Genomic DNA, 19,907 nt, shown 5'->3' on the forward strand with positions numbered 1-19,907 from the left:
ATGGCTGTGCTATTTGCACAGCCTCACACTCCCCACAGGGGATGTCTGAGAGAAAGAGCCAAGGTTTTTTTCAAGACACTTCCCACACTTCTGGCTGTACACCAATACCATAATCTGGATGAATGACTTACCCCATATCCAAAAAGAAAGTCTATCCCCCTCCTTACAAACCTGTAATTCCCTTGCACAAACAACAGGGACAAGAGGCTATTATATATCATGCTTTTAATACAAACTTAAAAAAATCTGGAACAATAGAAACTGTACAGATTTGATCAACCTTTGTTGTTTTTAACTAAATCTCTAGACATGCCAATGTCCTGTTCCAAAATATTGCACAACATTCTGAATACAAAACTCTGATTGTATTCCTCCTTCGCTAGAGAAAAAAAGAAAAAAAGAAACCCCCTCTGGATCCCTACTCAATGGCCCCCTGCCTGTAAAAAAAAACGAAAAACGAAAAAACAAACAAGAACAGCGTGGACCTCTGCATTAAAAAACATACATAATTCTGTCCTCTTTGTGTTCATCCATCCTCTAAGATCACTCGTTGCTGATTCACTCTTCAAAAAGGGTCAGGAAGGAGGGAGGCGAGGGGAGAAAGGAGCTTTCACTGCTGCTTTTTTAAAATTTTCCTGAAAAAATATTTTTTTCTCTCCTCTAAGAAAAAATCTTGAAAAGAAAATTTTCAATTTTTTTTACGTTAGAAATATACATATATTATATATACCTCTTACATTTTACAAATGTAGCAAATTATTCAATATAAACGACAACAAAAAAATTAACACAAACCCATAAAAATAAAAGTTAAAAAAAATCTCTTTTTCTTCCTAAGAAACCAGGTAAATTAGTGCAGGTTTTAAAAATAAAATTGAAGCTGAACGTCTAACTCTTGAGACAAGACCAAAAAAGAGGCCATGAGTTTCATTGTCGCCAGCACTGGAAATGCTTCTGAAGCACGGTATGTGTTCCTTTAGGAAACGGAGGTTGGTCCCTCCCCTTTTCCTCCTTGTGCATGCAGACTTCTTTTCCAAAGCAATTAGCAGAATAAAGCGGTGTCAGACATCACACGTTGCAGGTGCTAGTGAGATTTCCTCTCTCCCTTCAATATACGAAAGCCTTAGAAGGGTACATAAACCCACCCAGGCAGTGGCTTGTGGCAGCTTCTGCTGCAGGAGTAAGTTATCAAAGAAGATTATGCTGGGTGGATAAGAAGACAGCAGCTCTCCTACAGAGGGAGATATGGTTCAAGTCCAGTGTAATAGCTTGGCAGTCTACAGTACACTCCAGAGGGGGAAGTGGGTGGCAGTGGTAATGTTAAGGGGGGAAAGACGAACAACCAATGCCTTTGCTGAGCAGGTCCTAAGTGTCTTGTTCAAGTTTTGGACTTCTAGCCCCATGAAACTTCACACATCACATTACTGCTGGACAATGCCTTCCCTCCTCATCCACTGAGCGGATTGCAGAAAACAGGCAGAGTGCTGAGATAATTTTTAGTGTCCTTTTCCTCAGCCCAGCAAAAAAAGGGAGAGGGGCAAAAAGGGCTCAATGTAGGGGCACACTGAGAAGATTTCCTGCACATGCCCAATGAATTGCACAACGTGGCCTGTGCAGGAGACATTCCCCATGAACTACACCCATGACATTTAGTGCATCAAACGATACCTTCACAGGAGGGCAGATGCTTATGGCAGTTAAGGCTCATATACAGTCCTGCAGGGAATTCTCTGTTTAGCTTTGGGAGTGAGGGTAGTGGAAAATTAGTCTCCTGTCAAGTCACTGGAGAGCTCTAGAAGAGCAGATTGTAGCTTATCTATTCAATATGACTTTGCCAGAGAAGCTGCAGAAGCAAGACTTTACACACTCCAAACGATGCTGTGCAGAAGAGCATAAAGGGGATGTTGGAGAGAGTAAGCCTAGGCAGACTATGCAATCCACAGCCCTCCTCTCTGCCTATCTTCACTGCTCACATAACTCCCTAGAAGATCGCTCACCCCTTATCACCATAGCTAGGTAAACTTTGGGACTTACTCATCATCTCACAAGGCATAGACAGGGAAAGGTTTGCTGCCAAAGGCAGATTTTCTCAGATTCCTCTACAAAACACTCAACTCTTGAAGGCCACTACTGTCCCTGTCTTCCAGGCTGTCCCCTCCTGCTGAGAAGGGGAGATTCAGGGAATACCATCAGGATTCCTAGCTCACTAGCAACAATAAGGAGAGACTCTACATTCATATTAGAGAACACTTTCTCCTTGCCACACTGTAAGTCCCTTGGAAATTCTACAACAAGCCCACCTCATTCCCCCATGCAGAGTCTCAAGAGGGAACATGTCTGTGCTGGACCTCATATGTGGGGCACTCTTCCATACAGGAATGCCTACTTCCTTTCAAATGAAAAATCATAAGGTTTTTGGTCAAAAGTCTTAAGAGACATGAAATTCAAAGTGCAAACCCTCAAGCCATCCATCCAGAAAGCAGTCTGCACATCCTGTTCCCTGCCAAAAAGTAGTGCTATATAGTATTTGACAGCAGAACATCCTTTCTAGGAGAACCAGTAACCAAATACTTAGTTGTCAACAGAAGAGCTGAGAGCCTCATAAAAACAAAGGTGATTGGTCCAGAAGAACATCAATGGTGGCTGCTCAGGCACAAAACACCAGAAAGCCAGCATTCACTCCTACTCTTGAAAGAGAGCAATGTACATGGATCAATGTTGCTCACAAGTCAGAAGAGTTTGCATCTAGACTCCTATTTATACATCATAGCATTAACAACTGACATTGGGTCTGAGCTCTCAAAGAGTTCATTTTACCCCAGACGACTTAAAGGGGGCTGAAAGAGCAGAGGAGGGACTGGTAATGGTAAACATGAAGCAAAAAACTGTCCCAGATGCTACAGTGCTATTCCTCTAGCACTCTCCTGGAGCTAAAGGAACTTTCAGAGAAGTCACATTTTCAATACAAGACCCTGCCATCACCAGTTAGCACAGGCGAAAAAGAAGCTGAGAACTTTGTTCCATTCGCATTCAATAATAGGAATACGAAATCGGAGAGCTACAAGAAATGAATGCATTTATTTCATCATCCAAGCCGCTCAACACATATAGAGAAGCAAGCCCTAAGCCTCCTCTAGGACATGCTTGAGATGTCACACATCCAGAAGCCATCTAAATCCATTCCCACTCCTCACCCCAGGCCACTCCAATAAGCAAAAACAAATCCAGACACTTGGGCCTGAGGGCCATGACAGCACCCTGAAAAAGGCCATCCTCACAGCACACATATTTGAGAACCAGTTCCAAAGAGCAGCATGGGAGATAATAAAGTGACTCTGGTTCCCACCACTGCTAGGCTGAGAAGGATAACCTCCCTCATTAAGTGTATAACAATGGGTAGGAAAGAGCACAGGATACAAGTTTTAAAAAATAATCAGTGCTTCAGCAGCGCTCCCTGGCATGACACAACGAATCAGGGTTTGTCTCTTTCCAAGAAGCTATATTTATAAGATTTCAAATATTTCTAATTTTTTTTCTCTTTTTTGGAAGTTTTTTCCCCCAGAATACTCTCATGGCGGTCAGTTGGCCAAAACAACTGGCTGGAACGACTGGCTGGGATACTGCATGGCATTCAGATTGTAGCTGAGTCCTTCCACAAAGGGTGTCTTCTCCAGAAAGAGGCTGTTGGTGCTTCCACCAAAGACCTGAGCCATATCAAAGCTACTGTTGCCACCACCGCTGGCATTGAACTGGGATGCTGGAGGGATGCCACCTGCCTGGTTTTCAGTGGCGACACCATCAAAGAAGAGGCTGCTGGCTCCTGGTGATCCACCGTTGTAAACAAACTCCTTGGCATTGGGGGAGAGCTGAGATTGAGAGGCCGGACTGCTCCCAATGAAGTTCAGAGAATGCATAGACAGGGAGAGGCCTTTGTGCTTCAGCAAGCCATTGGTGGGTGACCGGGCCAGACGTTGCTGCGGCTGTGGAACGCTTGTGCCACTGGTGCTTGCTCCAGCTCCTCCACCTTTCTTCATCTTAGTTGAGCCAAACTTTGTGGCAGCAAAAGTGGCAGTGGTGAAGGTAATGGGCTGGGCGGAGCGGGGGATGAACGTAGGGCTGGGTGACTGGCCAAAAGATGGGGATGGAGAATTGGACAAGGAATTGTCCTGGCTTCCGATGGGGACAAACACCTGAGCATCAGGGTTGAAGCTGCTCTTAATCTCTTTGTCTAACTCAGCTGCACTGCAGCCCTCACTATCATCTAGATACAAGACCTTGACTGACCCTTTCTCACCAATCTGGTAGGACACCTCAAATGGGTCAATCCAGACACTCAGTTCTTCAGGAACATTGGCTCGCACGTCCTCTACAGCCAGTCCACTCCTCTTGGCTGCCATCTCCACTACAGGATCCACAGTCTCCCCGATATGAACACAGCGGTAGCCAGACCCCTTCAAAGGCTTTTCTGGGTACCAATGGCCTTCGTATTTCTTCTTCAGCAGCCGCTCTAGCTCTTCACCAAACAGGTCGGCCCGCCTCCGCGGAAGCTTGTTGTACAGATACGAGATGATGAAGTTCAGAGCAACTTTGATCTCCAGATGCATACTCCCTTCACAGCAAGCAAGTTAGGGCAGTATATTAAAAACAGACAAAGGACACAAACATAGACAGATTTTGGCTCCAAACAATCCTGGAAAAGACAAGAGAGAACGAAAGACAAGGAGTAAGCATGGTACCTTTAATACTGTTGCAGCATAACAGTTATGTTTTAAGATGATACAGACATTAGCCAGTACAGTAGTTAGACTAATGCAATTTACTTAATGGTATGTAACTTAAGAGAGTTTGTTATGGTGGACAATGCCAGGTTGTCAAGTGGGTCCAACGAGCTGTTAAGATACTGAATCATCCCTACATTTATTTTTAAACACAAGTTTGTAGACTGCTTGGTTTTGGACAAAAATATTTTCAATGGGCTTAAAACCCATAAAGCAAGAAGAGCTTTTCTCCTTACAAGTGGTGGCACTGGGCCTATTTGGTCTATTGCCCTGGAGTGGGCAACTGTGGCCCTCCAGATGTTTTTGGCCTACAACTCCCATGATTCCTCATCACTGGGTATGCTGGCTAGGTCTGATGAGACTTGTGGCCATCCAAATGTTTTGGCCTACAAGTTGCTCACCCACAGTCTATCGGGTTGGCTTCAAAACTAAGCTGCTGAAAAGGTTCAGGTCAGTCACACTTCCTAATGTGCCAGAAAATGGATTCCTAAAAATTCAGTGCCATATCTGGCTGTGTTAAAGACTGTTCATGGTGTAGTTGTGAAAGAACAAATCTTGCCGATTATAATAAAAAATACTTAACTTTTGATAGGTAAATGCATTTTTAGCGTGGCACAATATGTACATTATTGTTCACTGGATATTTGTTCTTTGCCAACAAATACGACAGAATCAGAGTTGGAGGGAGCCTTGCAAACTATCCAGTCCAAGCTCCTTCCCAATGTAGAGCTAAAGCATCCCCAACAGATGCCAGTCTAACCTGTGCTTGAAGACCAACAGCCAAGAAGAACCCACAACTCCTGTAGGCCAACCTTCCCCAACCTGGTGCCCTCCAGATGATTTGGACTACAACTCCCATCAGCTCCAGCCAGCATGAACAATGGTCAGGAATGCTAATCCAAAACATCTGAAGGGCACTAGATTGGGGAAGGCTGCTCTATGTAATTGATTCCATTATCAAGCTCGGTCTTACCATCAAGAAGTTTCTCCTAATATTCAACTTCTATGTGCCCTCCTGTAACATAAGCCCATTAGATCTAGTCCTGTCCTCTGGAGTAGCAGACAAGTCTTGCTCTCTTCTATGTGACAGCCCTTCAGGTATTTGAAGAGCGTTATCATGTCCCCCCTCAGACTTCTCCAGGCTACACATACCTTGTTCCTTCAACCTTTCCTCATAAGCCTTGTTTTCTGTACTGCTGACCAACTTAGTTGCCATCCTCTGAAACCATGCCAATTTGCCTACAACATTCTTAAAGTGTGGTGCCCAGAAACGGACACAAGTACTCCACGTGAGGTCTGACTAGCACAGAATAAAGTGGAGCTATTACTTCCCATGACTTGGAAACTACAATTCTATTAATGCAGCCTAAAACTGCATTAGCCTTTTTTACAGGCACATCACACTGCTGACTCACGTACTGCTGCTAAGCCAGGTATCCCCCCATCTTATACCTGTGAATTTTTTTGGCCTAAATGAAGAACTTTGCATTTGTTATCTGTTGAATTTCATTTTGTTTCATTTTGGCCCTGTTTCTTATTCTGAAGTTTTATTTTCTCACCAACATGATGGAAATGTCCTCTCATTTTCATTAGTAATACAAGACTAGCCATGGACTAGTCTTCTGTACTCATGCAAACAACAAATACGCAAGTTTGCTACAACTGCCCAGTTTATCATATTTTCACAGTGACAGCACTACCCACTATTGATGCACACTTATTAAGTCTTGCAAGCGGTGATTCACTCCACTGTTGTAACACCATCCATCCTTGACATCCAAATGGTAAATGGGTAACAAAGATTTAGAGCGGCCTTCCTTCTTAGGACAGTTTCCAAAGAAGAGAAAATAGCTCTGGCAAGGAATTAACAGTATCTACTGACTCCAAGTAAAATCAATCAACAAGGAGTCCATTCATGAAGGCCCAGAGCCTCCATGGTACTCTTTGCAAGTATTATGTGGCCTGGAAGGCAAACTTTTGGTTTCCCAAGCCTAAACTTCTCTCCCTATTGAGGATCAGATTCCAAAAACCATCTGCTAACTTGCCAATAGCATGTCCAATCTACATTGTTTCATTCTATCAAATAAACCCCTAAATGCACCAGAAAACTAAGAAGAGAGCTTGGAGCCTATTTAAAATGAAGGCTGTATGTATTATCATCTCCATTCAGCCAAGATGTAGCACATCCAGTTTTTAATGGCAGCTTAGTTAGAAGCAGACTAACTCTCTGCTTCCTTAGGATCCTCTACAAGACAAAAACAAAATATTCAGAGGTGCCTACTGGGCAAGGTTACAGGATGCATTCCAGAAATGTGGGGCTTATGTCAGACTGCTTCTTTTGGTGTGGTATTTGGAGCTAAGAAAGCTGTTTCCTCTGAAGAACTGGGAACTACAAAACCACTAATTACAGCATGAGGAGCAAGAAGAGAAGCTACCAGGTTAGTTCCAGCCTGACACCCTATTCCTGAACATTTGTGCCAGCTTATCTGCCTACCATGTTTGAAACTGCACTAGCATACCAATACTTTGAATCAGACTAATTTGCAAAGAAGAAACAAATAGCAGATGACATAATCAGTTGATGGCTATCATCATATTTTGTGGTAGCAAATTGCACAGTTGAATTATGGCTTAGACAAATTCATGGAGGATAAGGCTATCATAGCCTACTAGTCATGACGGCTATGTGCTACTTCCAGAAGCAGGGACAACATACCTCTGAATACCAGTTGCTGGAGAAGAGCAGTGGGAGAGAGCTGTTGCCCTCGTGACCTGCTTATGGATTTCCCACAGCCATCTGGTTGGCCACTATGGAAATAGGTTGGTGGACAAGATGGGCCTTTGGCCCAATCCAGCAGGACCTTTATGTTAAACTAAAGTATTATAAAATAAAAACAGAACTCTGCATGAAAATATAGATGGGGACATGTCCACAGGGCTTCACAGATTCTATGCCTCATGTGTCATCAGCTGGTACAAGTAACATAGGAGTTCTCCGAATAATTCACTCTGAATATGCAGATGACCATGTAGTAACTGCTGACAAAGCAGCCCAAGACCTTGGAGGTTGTATTTCAGGAGTTACTAAACCATGAGAAATTTTTATCACAGCTATTTGAATATACCTGTTAAAATAAAAATGGATATTGCCACAGGAGAAATTTGAGCAAGTCACGTTTCTGAAATATTAACTAGAATTAGACCATTCTCAGGCTAATGTATAGGAAACTGCCAACTTCTTAAGATGTAACCTTCCAATGGATTTCTGGCTAATAAACCACCCCTAAAGCATACCCTAGGCTGAGAACTCATGTGGCAAGATCAGCCCACACACAACCTCAGTATAAAGGCTTACTTCTACATCTACGACAAAAGTTTTAGCCTGCTGTGCTGAGGGCCTAGCAAGCTTGGAAGGGTAACAGATGACTAAGATAAGAGATTTTGTGTTTTTAGGCCACAAGACTCCTATGTGAGTGCTATGATTTAGAAACCAGATGCCTTACTTCAGGATTGGCAACATAAAACTAAACTCTCCCTACAGGGCAGCAAAGACTGGTAGACAAATTTGTTTTTCAGGAAATAAAAAATGTTTCTGCTTATGTACTCTCCAGTTCTCTTGGACAGGACACTGATCAACTTGAGGCTCACCTCTGAATAATTATGCACAGGATTAAGTCCCACCAAGTTCAAAAGGCCTTACATCCAAGTAAGTGTACATAGGATTGCAAACTTTGGACATAAAAGTCATGATTTAGAGATGCTCCTTCAATTAAAACTATACTGAGATGTTTATGAGAGGTATTTCCTAACAGTCTTTGAGACCATCTGCATTTAGAGAACAGAAATACAGTCATTCAGGTCAGCTCATATGTCCTTCTGTTCCCCTTTCAGAGAAACAGAATTAATATTTACTATTCCTAGAACAGTCTTCATGTTTTTCATCAGACTAAAAAGATAAATGCCAAAAAACAGGTATTTAACTCTCTAAAGGTTAGTAAAAAAAATCTACATCAATACAAAAAATTACTCAAATACCAGCTGATCCCACATGATTAGCACAATTTTTAGTCTTTGAGAAAAACTTCCACACATTTGAAAGTAGTATATGTGGAAAATAGTGCTATTGCTTTCTTTCAGCAAAATTAAGTTTATATTAATCAGGATCCCTTAATCCCTAGACGGTAAACATGGCAACCCACACAGGGGGCAACTGCAGGTGGCAAAGCATAACAGTCGGAATTGACTCCCTGGTTTTCTCTGCAGAACTTCCTTAACAGAAGGTCCAAGTTACCTCAAGTCAGCCTGTGAACGTGTCAGAAGTAAGTAGCAATTTACTCTGCATGTGACAATTACAACCACAAGACACAAAATGAAATAAGAAGCTCCATGAAAACAGCCTATGATTCAGCATAAGAACAATCCCTGTCCCTAATACATAATGTCTCAAAAACATAGTATTTTCAAGCTATATGGTTTTTATATGTCAAGATTCTACAGCAATCTGGTCATACTGAGTAAGTACTTTAAATATTTTTATAATATCGGAAGAGATAGAATTAAACAGTGACCTTATTAGCCAAGTTTCTAGACAGACTATTTCTAAAACAAATGCCCATTTAAAAAGATAGCAATTATCGGGGGGGGGGGTCTCTGTGATGCCAGCCATCCTAAAGCTACATCAATTACTTTGTAGAAATATGTCTGAATCTCAGAACACTACTATATTCGCTTGCAGGCCACACCCAAGCAAAACAGCAGCTTCAGGGTCAGCTCACCCCACCTCACCAATCCTCGATTTTCAGGGGATAATCTGAATATCTGCTTTAAACCCAGATATAATAGAAAGCGAAGGTGCAGCCACTGTACGTGAGGAGAGGGGAGGGGAGAGGCGGGGCGAGCCCGAGGGAGACGCGTTCTCGGACCAGGATTGCACAATCCAGTCCCCCTTCTGCCAAAACCACTTGCGTCTGTGGGCGTTATTTGCACAAGGCACCTCCTTCCCAGGCCAGGGTGATATTATCTTCTCTGAAGGGGCCTGCTCTCCCCATAACCCTCTCGCGGTTTGCCCGCCCCCTTTCCCCCCAGCCTAATCGGCGCCACCGCCAAGGGTCGCAGGTGAAGGATCCCTAATGACCCTGTCAAGTAAATCTCTACAAACATTTCCTCAGGTTCCGCCCCACCACGCCGAGCGTCCGGGGAGTCATACCACGTAGCGAACCCTGTTTCTTTTACAACAGACAGCGCCTGGGCGAGTGACCTACTTTGCCTTTTAACTACCCTTCTCAATATGCTTTGCGCCAAAGCTGGCCCAGGCAACGAGCGCCTGCTCAGTGGAGCACAGTACGAAATTTTCCACGGCGCACGCGCTCTCTGCGCTCTATTGCTCAACGCACCCCCGTGCCATTTTGCATTGTGGGATTATATCGAAAATAACTCATTTCTCGCTCTGTTTCTCCCCTCCGTGGAGAGGCTTACCGTGCGAGAAAGGGATTAAGCTGAGGAAAATTCCATCATGGTTTATTATTACATTTACAAACCACATCTCCTGCTTTCTACCTTGGAAGTAGACCGCCGCCCCCTCTCCCACACACCTAATCTCCCCCCCCCTTTGCTATTAGGCCCACGAAAAAGAAGAGAGACAAAGGCAACCGGCACAGTCCAATCCTTCAACATGTTTACCCGAAAGTCAGTCCGAGGGTGGTCAATTGCTTCTGAGGGAGCGTGTGTAGGATTGCGGCCTTCATATTGACAGTCAGGACACAAGGCCTCGGGATGCTCCTCACGCCCGCGGCAGGAAAAGCCACTGCCCTTTCCCACTACAAGCAGAACCCGTCTAACCTCCCCCGCTCCCCCCACTGATGCTTCCATTGCGCCGATGAAAGAAACGCCCCCCCCCCCCGTCCGTAAATGGAGTCTCACAGCTGGCCCTAAAAGGATGGGCGGAAGCAGAGAAGGATCATAGCAGATACTATGTCCGAGTGAAGGTTATTTGGAGCTGACCTTTACCTTTAGATTCCGCCTGGAAGAAACCCAGGGCAATTCTAGGTCTTCCCTGAAGCCGGCTGCCCAAGCTTTCTTAACAGCCGGTCAAGGTAACTGACCGCCCCCCCCCCCGGCCTGGAAAACATGCTCCCCCCCCATCATCGCTATCCCTTTTCAAGGGCGGGGGGGGAACACACTCCAAAAATAATCTTAATTTGAAGGCAGTGCAACTATGAAGCGTTGAGTTTGGGCCCACAATCCCAGGCCCATATCCTTACGGCCCACAGAAGGGTCCCTGGGCCTAATTTACCTCATAGGGTGGCTGCTAGGATGAATGAGATGAAAACCACAAAACGCATTTCTGACACCGAACGGCGCTACAGAAAGGATGAAAGCTATTTTATTTAACGGAGCCTCCTCGCCCGCCCGCCCCATTGTTAAATCACTGGGAGGAGAGAACAAGTTCATCCCACTTAAAGGGGGAGGGGGGCTGTAATTTCTCTCGCCCCGCACTATTTTGGTTTTTGTTTTTTTTTTGTCTGCGTTTGTGATACATGAAACCCTCAGGTCTCCATGCCGAAGAGGGGGGAAGAAAGTTCTAGCATAAAAAGGGATGGAACCATCTTTTCTGACAAAGCCGCGGTTGAGTACTGATCCGAATTAAGCTAAAGAGAACAAAACAAATGATCTTCCTTGTTTCCCCACCCCCGAAAATTTCCCACTGTACCCCCTTCGCTCCAGCCTTTCCCCTCTTCACCTGGCTTTTACCACAGTTACATCCATAAAGAAAAACAAAGCAGCTAGATTCGCCCCCAGTGTTTTCTCCCCTGACCAAGACAACCCTGGGGGAGGAAAACCCGAGAAAAATTTATTGCACGATGAATAACCACAGACCTCAATTTTTTAGCGAATTGTCTGGGTTTTTTTTAGAAAGTCCACTCACGACTCCAGCGAAATGAGCAAAAACAAAATGGTGAACTGGAGACATTTTTCCGCCGTTCAAACCTAATGACTTTCAACCTTCGTCCCCCCTAAAATTAAAGACACCAACAATTACGTCTAGGGAAGAGCGTCTTTAAGAGACGCAGGAAGGATAAGAGCAGCGGGAATTCTTTTAAAGGACCAGGGCAGATCAATCCATAATTTGAGTAGGAGCCAAATATTCTCTCATTGGGAGGCGAGGGGGGAATGGAAGAACGAACACAGGAATGACTTCTCAGAATCAGAGTTGGAAGATGGACGGCTTCTGAAAGGAGTATAACATACTGCGATTAAATACGAAGGAAAGGAAAACCTGAACAAAATGAACGGGCGAGGGAAAGAAATCCTCGGTCAAAAGGTTTCTAATACCCCCACGAAATCTAAACTGTGGCGATGGAAATGGCTCCTCTTTCTTTACCCTACCCCTCAGTTCTAGCCATCACTTACTTCTTTTTTTCAGCACCAGGTGAGATGGTTTGGTGGCTTCTTTTTCTTTCCAGGGTGTTTCTTGGGAGTTTCTTTTTCACAAAGTGCTGATGTGGTGGTGGGCGTTCAATTTTTTTTAATTAAGTGGATGCTGTTTAGATAACTTCTCCCCCTTCTATAGGCCAAATCAGAAGTGGGGTGAGGGGATGTTGACTGGGGCGCCCCCTTCTTCCTTCCTTCCCTCCCTATACAGGGAACCTAGAGCCACCCTCTCCCTGGCCCAAAGTGAGCAAAGTAAATGAAAACTTTCACCCTTAGCAACCCTGCGCAAGGATATCCTCTTCCACACCCAGGGTGACGCGTCTTGCAAAGGACAAGGAAGGGGAGGAGGGGGAGGGAAAGCCGGAACTACTTCCCCAAACGCCAGCTTTAAATTAACCCGTGCTGTGCCGGGTGCTTCGCGTTGTTATTACAGATGCTTGGAAGAGCCGTCACTCAAAAGCTCGACATATGCTGCTGTGATTTTTTTTGACGTTTTAATGAATTATCCCTCTTCATATTGTGACTCTCGTGGTCTATAATTGTTAACTTCCTGCGCGTTGACGGGCAACAAAACTTGCGTGTCCAACCCTGCAGTCCTTCTGAGAACTTAATATCATTAGATGCAGGTTAGAGTCCCCCTGCCGCTTACTTCCGAGTAAACATGCAAAGGATCGGCTGCAAGAGATTTCAAGTTTTATGATGAAGACAGCCTCCCCCCATTTGTAATCTAGGCTAGTTAATCTCGAATAGCTACTAACTCTTGGTTCCATTCTAACGATCACTAATGAACATTGATATATCCCTCCTCCCCCTCATTGTTCAGGATGCATTGAGAGGGTGGGAACATTCGATCATATGTAAAGCTTGTGATGTACTTAGGTGGTTAAGCAGTGGCATACCACAAAGATAAGAACAGCAGCAATTTACCATGTTATAAAATGACCACCTCTGCCCCTAAACATATTCTGGATGGATTTAGTTGTAATGCTCTTTACTCTGGAATAGGACTATTTGCAACTGCATTCTAGTTTAAGGGCTCATTCAAAACCACGTAATACAGGTTAGTCCTTAATATAATTTACCTATAATTTTAGTCCACTAAATTAAAAGGGTGTTTCTCCTCCCATTTCTATAATACGTATTAGCATTGTAGTGATTATTTTTAAACCGGTAAAACAAGGATTGAGGACAGAGCCAGGTGAATTAATCCCCCCCCCCCGCCCCGTGAATTGGGGATTACAGTCAATGTTGTGGTCCTCATCTACTCATTTGGATTCAATAAGTATTTATATTAAATTTACCTCCCCAGGCAAAAGTTACTTGCCGTTTAAACATGTATTATTTTGACAGGTATGTATAGACACAAAAACTAAGATCCTGCCTCTGTTGTGGTGGGTTTGTTGTTCCTACAAACCAAAAGGTATACCATACAGCCTTCACTCACCCTTTTTCCATGTAGTGTTTCAATACATAAGAAAGGGAGGGGGTTTAAATTCCATGGACCACCCTGAGGAGAACGAGAGAAGAGTTTCAAACCACTTTTTCCAGGGTCTCCCAGGGTTCCTCTTCAATTTCCTCATGTCCAAAGCCTCCATCAGAGAACCCTATTCCAGTGTTTCTGAGGATGCTTTTCAGAACAGAGTAACTAAATCCTGGCTGGACACGGTGGTAGGGAGGGAAGATGGCAAAAAGCGTACTTGGCTATTCTTGTAACCCTGTACTGAGCCAATCCTAGTCTAAAAACCTTGCTAAACTTGCCTTGTCATGTCAGGAAATGGGAGCGCAGACCACAAACTCTTCTTCAAAAATGGCAGCTGTTAATTTCTTTTAAAAAGAAGGGCCGGGACTCGGGGTTGCCTAGAAACCATAGGCTGCCACTTGGGAGTCCTGTGGCACCATAAAGTCTATCTACTTTATGAGGGTATGAACTTTCTGAAGAAGGAGCACACTTGAGAAGCATTAAGTGGGTTTGAACACCCCCAACCCAGCCTCGATGGGGAGGGCACCTGAGCGCGACCGAAAGGCGCACCGCGCAGCCTCTGGGACACACTCTTTTGCTTCGCACGATCCAGGGCTCGGGTCGTTGCTTGCACTGGAAACAGGCCTTGGGCCGAGGCTTACGTCGGGCGTATCTGTGACCTGTTCCCAAATATCGCATCCCCTCTCCCCCCAGTTTAGCTGAGAGGGATGCCGATAGTTAAAGCAAACTATTAGGATCGAGCGATGGATCTAGTTTGAAGTGAGCGGTGTGTTAAGACTCCTTTACTTTGGCTCCGTAACTTTCCTAGTTTGTATTTGATCTGACGCTTTTGTTGCGAACCGAGTAGAGTATGTGTGCGCGCGCGCGCGCGAGTGCGCCATCAGGTCTGCTCGCTTGTCCCCTTACTTAAAGGACGCGAACCACAGCCGTAACACAAGCGCACATATTTCGCTTGTTTATTTTCATCCCTCAAATGCTGGAGGGTATGCAAATCAGCTCACATCCCCTAAACAAAGCCCCACCAGGCACGGATGTCAGATGGCATTGTACGTATTCATGGAGAACGTTTCCCCACTCTGGGATGCAATGGTTACTCCGCACGATTTAGGGACTACTTTTTCATCAGTACGCCTGTGCATTGCCTTCGTCAACGTCGTTTCAGACGCAAGCACTGAGATAAGCAGAACAACCTGCAAGGTGTAGAAGTGTGGGCTGTTCTAAAAATAACAGCACTATGTTAGCAACAGCCTTCCCATTGGCTGCAGACGTCAGGAGGTTCTGCAGATTGGTCTGTTGCATTAACCAGTAACCTAAAGGGGCGTGCGTGTGTGTGTGTGTGTGTGTGTGTGTGTGTGGAATTGGAACTGCAAGAAGAAGGTTGATGGGAAGTGTAGTTTTTATTAAAAGATTTCCTAGGCCTAAAGTTGCCAAATGAACATTAAAAACACTACTAAGGCAGAATAATGAACGTGTGTTGTTCAAAATAAGTGATAAGTTGTATTTTATCTGTCCTTGTGGACAGATGTGCTGTTTCGATATCCCCCACCCCTGGTCTCTATAGATAGAGCATTTCATGGGTTGGGGGTGGGAAATGCATACATTCACACAAGCAGGGAGGTCAAGCTGTGTTGATTTCTTACCTGTTAGGATGGCACAGCCAGAAGAAAATAGGACCAGTTCAGGCTGCTCTGAATAGCTTGAGGTCTTCTGTGGTAGAATAATCTTTATGTTGTACTGTCTTCCTGGACTATTCCCCTCTTGTCTCATATAAAGACAAATATGCAATAAGTACTTCAAGAATGTGAGATGCTCCATCTGCTTCTTATCACAAAGCCAGTCTCTTCAACATAGGCCTAAAACCGGATTTTCTACAGCATTCTTGTTATGATCAAACCTGTTATCCATCATCGCTCTACTGAAAGCGCTTGAGATGTACAAAAACATAACAATTTTTCCAGTCACATTACAAGCTGAATCCTAACTGTGCTTACTTGGAAGTCCTACTTATTTCAAATATGCTCAGTGGCATGGAATACTGCCCGACTGTTAGGGGAAAACTTCAAAAACAGGTGCTAGTTTATAGCTAAAGATGAAAATTTAGAAATAATTACTAAAATTTAAATTTCACAGAAGGCAAGTCAATTACCCATCCAAAGCACCCCATATTGTTCAATTAATTTGTGCCGCATCCCCAGAGCACTCCAGATCACTTCAAATGCAAAGGACATTGTAAGTAAAGGTCCCATTTTTGCACATGTTTCCAGGAGAGAATATTTGGAGGAATGAGCAAGGAGATGGATAGAGAATTGGAGGAGACTAACTGGCAGCACTAGGAGACAGGTAGTGAAGAAAGGGGCAATAATCAGGAAGGGGGACTATTTTTATTTCATTTATTTCATTTCTATACCGCCCAATAGCCAAAGCTCTGTGGGCAGTTCACAAAAATTAAAACCACAAAGCACAGCATAAAACATGATGGCAAGGAAAAGAGGGCTCTTCTACTTCTAACAGCAGTGTACAAAAGGAAATTGCTTCAAATGCTGCTCAACATGATGGGGAATGAGAAAAACTGTGCATTCCATTATTCCCTCTTCCACACAACTATTAAAGGTCCAGGAGGCCTGTAACTTTCTGGGGTGGGACACAGGAGAAAAGAATTGTGTGTGTATTTTACACACACAAAAATACATGCACTCTCTGTGAAATGGGAAAAGTAATAGTCATAGGATAATAGGGTAAGGAGAACGCCTGGGGAAAAGGTGTGAAAAGAGCTATAAATACAGAATGTATAACAAGAAGGGCATGAAGGCAACAGACCTCCTACAATGTTTGTCTCCCAGTAATTGGTACAGAGGTACATGGCTTTTGAAAACAGAGGTTCCATTATCCTGGCTAAAGCCTTTGACACACCTCTCCCCTCCACAAATGTGTGTAAGCTTTTAAAAAACCCATCAAGGTCAAGGCCTTCACAACATCTTTGGGGCAGAAAAATAGTGAGTAGTGGAGGGGGGAGAATTAGGATGCAAGATTTGGAGCAGGGCTGAGAAATTGGTCATAAAGATGCAAAGGGGGGGGGGACTTTGCACTATGGGAAGTCATGAGACCTGGGAGAGAAGAAGCTACTCCCTTTCCACAGGATCTCCCCCAGCCAACAGCTGCTTTTGCCTGAACAGCTTGACTGGCCCCCAGGCACTCCACTAGTTCCCTGCTGTCTCTGCTCTCAACCCTCCCCCCACAGAAAAAAGGGAACATTTACACACTTGGAGGCTGGCCGACATTCAGGGCACTTACATTCAGGAAACAGGCCCTGTATGCCTACTCACAGCAACTCCTGCACCTATAATAGCCCCAACATCTCTTCTTCATTCCTATCTATAGTTTGGATCTTGACAGGGAGAATTACAAAGACAAATCTGAATAGGAAATATTTTCAGCAATTTTAAGACAATTCTGACATAAAATTAACAATTCCAGTATTTCCTTGTTTGACTAACCAGTGCAAATTCAGTATACCTGGCACTGGAATTGTAGATCCTTTTTAGTTCCTGTTCTAAATAGGATGAAACAATAGGACTTACTCATAAGCGTACATGTTTATGTCCAGACTCTATCTTAATATGGATTACTAATAACATACAGTAGAAATGCAGCTATTTCTCTCTTAATTATTCCAAGACAAAAAACACATGTAAAACAGAAGGCACATATGAGGTCATGTACTCCTGAACATTTAGTTAATACTACATCAGATGACATCTACTAAATCAACGAGGCATAGGAGAAAGAAAAAAAGCACACCCTTCCACCATACTAGCTTTGCTATGAGGTTTTAATACCAGGAAAGACCAGTCAGTCTATAATTGGGTGTAATTAACACTCAGTCATCTCCCAGCATTCTTTACCTTCATATCACCTGACACCTAAAGCCCAAGGAAATTAGTTCTTTCCTGCCTTTCAAATGAATAAACAGTGTGCCAAGAAGTGCTTACTAAATCACCATGAAGGTGCAAAACACAACAGAGGCAGACTTATTCATCCCAAATGATCTTTCAACTTAGGCCTCCAGTTCTTTGTGTGGAAGGGGGGCCTTCTATAGTGGAATGGACTGTTGGGAGGGATGCACAAGCTGTTCCCTCCACACCCCCATCCCATGTATCTTGATTGGATAAGGAAATGATTCTACTCCATTTGGTGCATTGGAGGGCTTTATGTCCACCTCCTTAAATTGATTTACAGTGCTGGCAACCTCAGGAACAACCCTATTTTTCACAGCCGTTCTGTCCCACATGAAGTCCACCTCCCAAGCAAATTCTGTCCCACTTGGGAAGCTTTGACTGGTTAGACAATTGCTTCAATGGCACAATAATAGGGCAAATTTTGAGAAACGTATGAGGGGAAAATCATCCACGTTCAAGACAACCTCTTGACCACAAGATGGTTATATGTAAGATTCAGAAAGATGATCAGGCACGTGATTTAATGATTCAAGTAATTAGTAATGGGTTATTATGGGCTCTTCCTTGTCTCCTCACATGATCCAGTCCCAACTTAGTAGTTGTGACTCCTTTCTTGATCTAGGCAAAATATTGCATGAGTTTTCTTTGTGTAGAACTCAGCCAACTGTGCATCTAATGGGACACCCTGGACGAGACCATGGCGTAGCAATGTCTTTTCAGCAGGGCTAGCTAAAAGGCTATATATTGACAACACCCGAGAGTACACAAAATATCTCCTGTACAAGTCCTGCTGAAATGAATGAGAACAATAGAAGACTATATTGCAGCTCTGACAAAACACCAGTCCCTTCCAGTGGGGACTTGTTCGGGGGATGTCTTGATTCACTGCCCACATTTTTAACATAACATTTTCCATCTGGCTGTTCCCTTGTAATTATGATGGAAACCTCTGAGGAAACTACGTTATAATTATTAAAACAAAACACTTAGCGTATAAAGTGTTTTATAATACCTATGCAAAACAGATAAAAGATGATCTCATTACACAAACTTCTGGTTGTCCGAACCTGCTGCAAGATCTTCCTCAGCCAGTTAGTTGTTCAGAGTAAAATGGCAACAAAAACATTTCTACATAGTTATATATTGAAAATCTGCTGTTTTGTCAACTGGCTGGTTTAAGGCCAAAGAAAGTGGGAAATGACTAAAGATTAATAATTTCAGTTAAGACAGGGTCCGAAACTCTTTCAGCCTGGGCGCCGAATTTAATATCGGAGAAGCTGTCACAGGCCACATTCCTGTGGTGGGTGGGTCCAAAAGTAAATAGGGCAGGCCCAAATACCAGCATATTGTAGCTTAAAGCCCTTACTACCAGTAACTAAGCTTTAGGAGAGGCATTTCGAACTTTTAGAATGGGGAAAAACAATACAAAAGCTGGGAAGCCACCAAAAGTGGGTGGGGCCGGGGGAAAGGGGTAAAGTCATCTGGGAAATTCCAGCAGGACAGATTGGGACCCCAGGAGGGCTGGATTTGGCTCCTGAGCATGAGATTCCCAAACCCTGAGTTAAGATGATCGAACGAAGAGATGGCTGATGTTTCCCAGCTCTCCCCCACCCCTCCCCACACAACAAACCAGTGTGTTTGTTTAGTATTTTTATCTCTCCATTTCCATTTGGGAGTCACAAAACCCTTGTAAGACTGATAATAGAAATACTTTCTAAAGGATTGCCTATACATCTGTGAAATCTAGTACCCAATATTCTGTTACACTCCACTGTGTCTCAGAAAGGGAACTCAAGATGGGTCTATGCACCTGAAGAGATAGAACTGTTCAGGTAAAAATGGGCTTCATTCTCTATGGCTGGGATCACCAGGGACAGGAACAAGTTTGGCCCCAGCTCAGTGGTGTCTTGCATGCATCATTTCCCCACTCCCATATAGGTCAGTTGTGGCCATTCACTTATTTAGGCAAATGTAGAACACTGCACTTGGGGATACTGTTGTAGCGAGGAAAAAGACTGCCCTCTGACTCTTACAGTTGATAGTTCAGCCCCCACGGACAGGAACCCTGCTGGGGAGTGCATTTCCCAAGGGTCCTTACACTATAGAAGCTCTCTCTCGCCACATATACCCAAACCATCATGACTGGCATTTTCCCAGCAGTAGATTATTGGGTGTCAAAATATACCAGGATGTTTAAAGGTTGCAGAAGACTTCTAAGAAACAGAGATGGTTAAATTACTATTTTTTAAAAAACATGTTCTC

The 19,907-nt window shown here is 43.9% G+C and overlaps 1 protein-coding gene across 3 annotated transcripts; it reads right to left on the bottom strand.

Annotated features, from left to right (window-relative positions):
- Window positions 1-215: 215 nt before the first annotated feature.
- On the bottom strand, window positions 216-12,454 carry TOB2 (transducer of ERBB2, 2). Of its 3 annotated transcripts, none has more exons than XM_084809970.1 (2): window positions 12,189-12,454; window positions 216-4,690 (listed from the first exon to the last, which is right to left on the bottom strand). In XM_084809970.1, the coding sequence occupies exon 2, from the start codon at window positions 4,602-4,604 to the stop codon at window positions 3,579-3,581; it is 1,026 nt and encodes a 341-aa protein (XP_084666096.1). In that variant the 5' UTR covers window positions 4,605-4,690; window positions 12,189-12,454; the 3' UTR covers window positions 216-3,578. The 3 variants fall into 3 exon arrangements, with proteins under 3 accessions (XP_084666096.1, XP_084666097.1, XP_084666098.1); XM_084809971.1 differs by lacking the exon at window positions 12,189-12,454 and adding an exon at window positions 10,458-10,758; XM_084809972.1 differs by lacking the exon at window positions 12,189-12,454 and adding an exon at window positions 9,937-10,067.
- Window positions 12,455-19,907: the final 7,453 nt, after the last annotated feature.

This window comes from Heloderma suspectum, chromosome 7 (genome assembly GCF_057233095.1).
Source record: "Heloderma suspectum isolate Gila_16-S chromosome 7, 16-S_ref, whole genome shotgun sequence".
NCBI classification, from domain to species: domain Eukaryota; kingdom Metazoa; phylum Chordata; class Lepidosauria; order Squamata; family Helodermatidae; genus Heloderma; species Heloderma suspectum.

Excerpts from the sequence above, each read along its gene's own strand:
- TOB2 (XM_084809970.1), bottom strand. The coding sequence starts at position 4,604 with ATGCATCTGGAGATCAAAGTTGCTCTGAACTTCATCATCTCGTATCTG.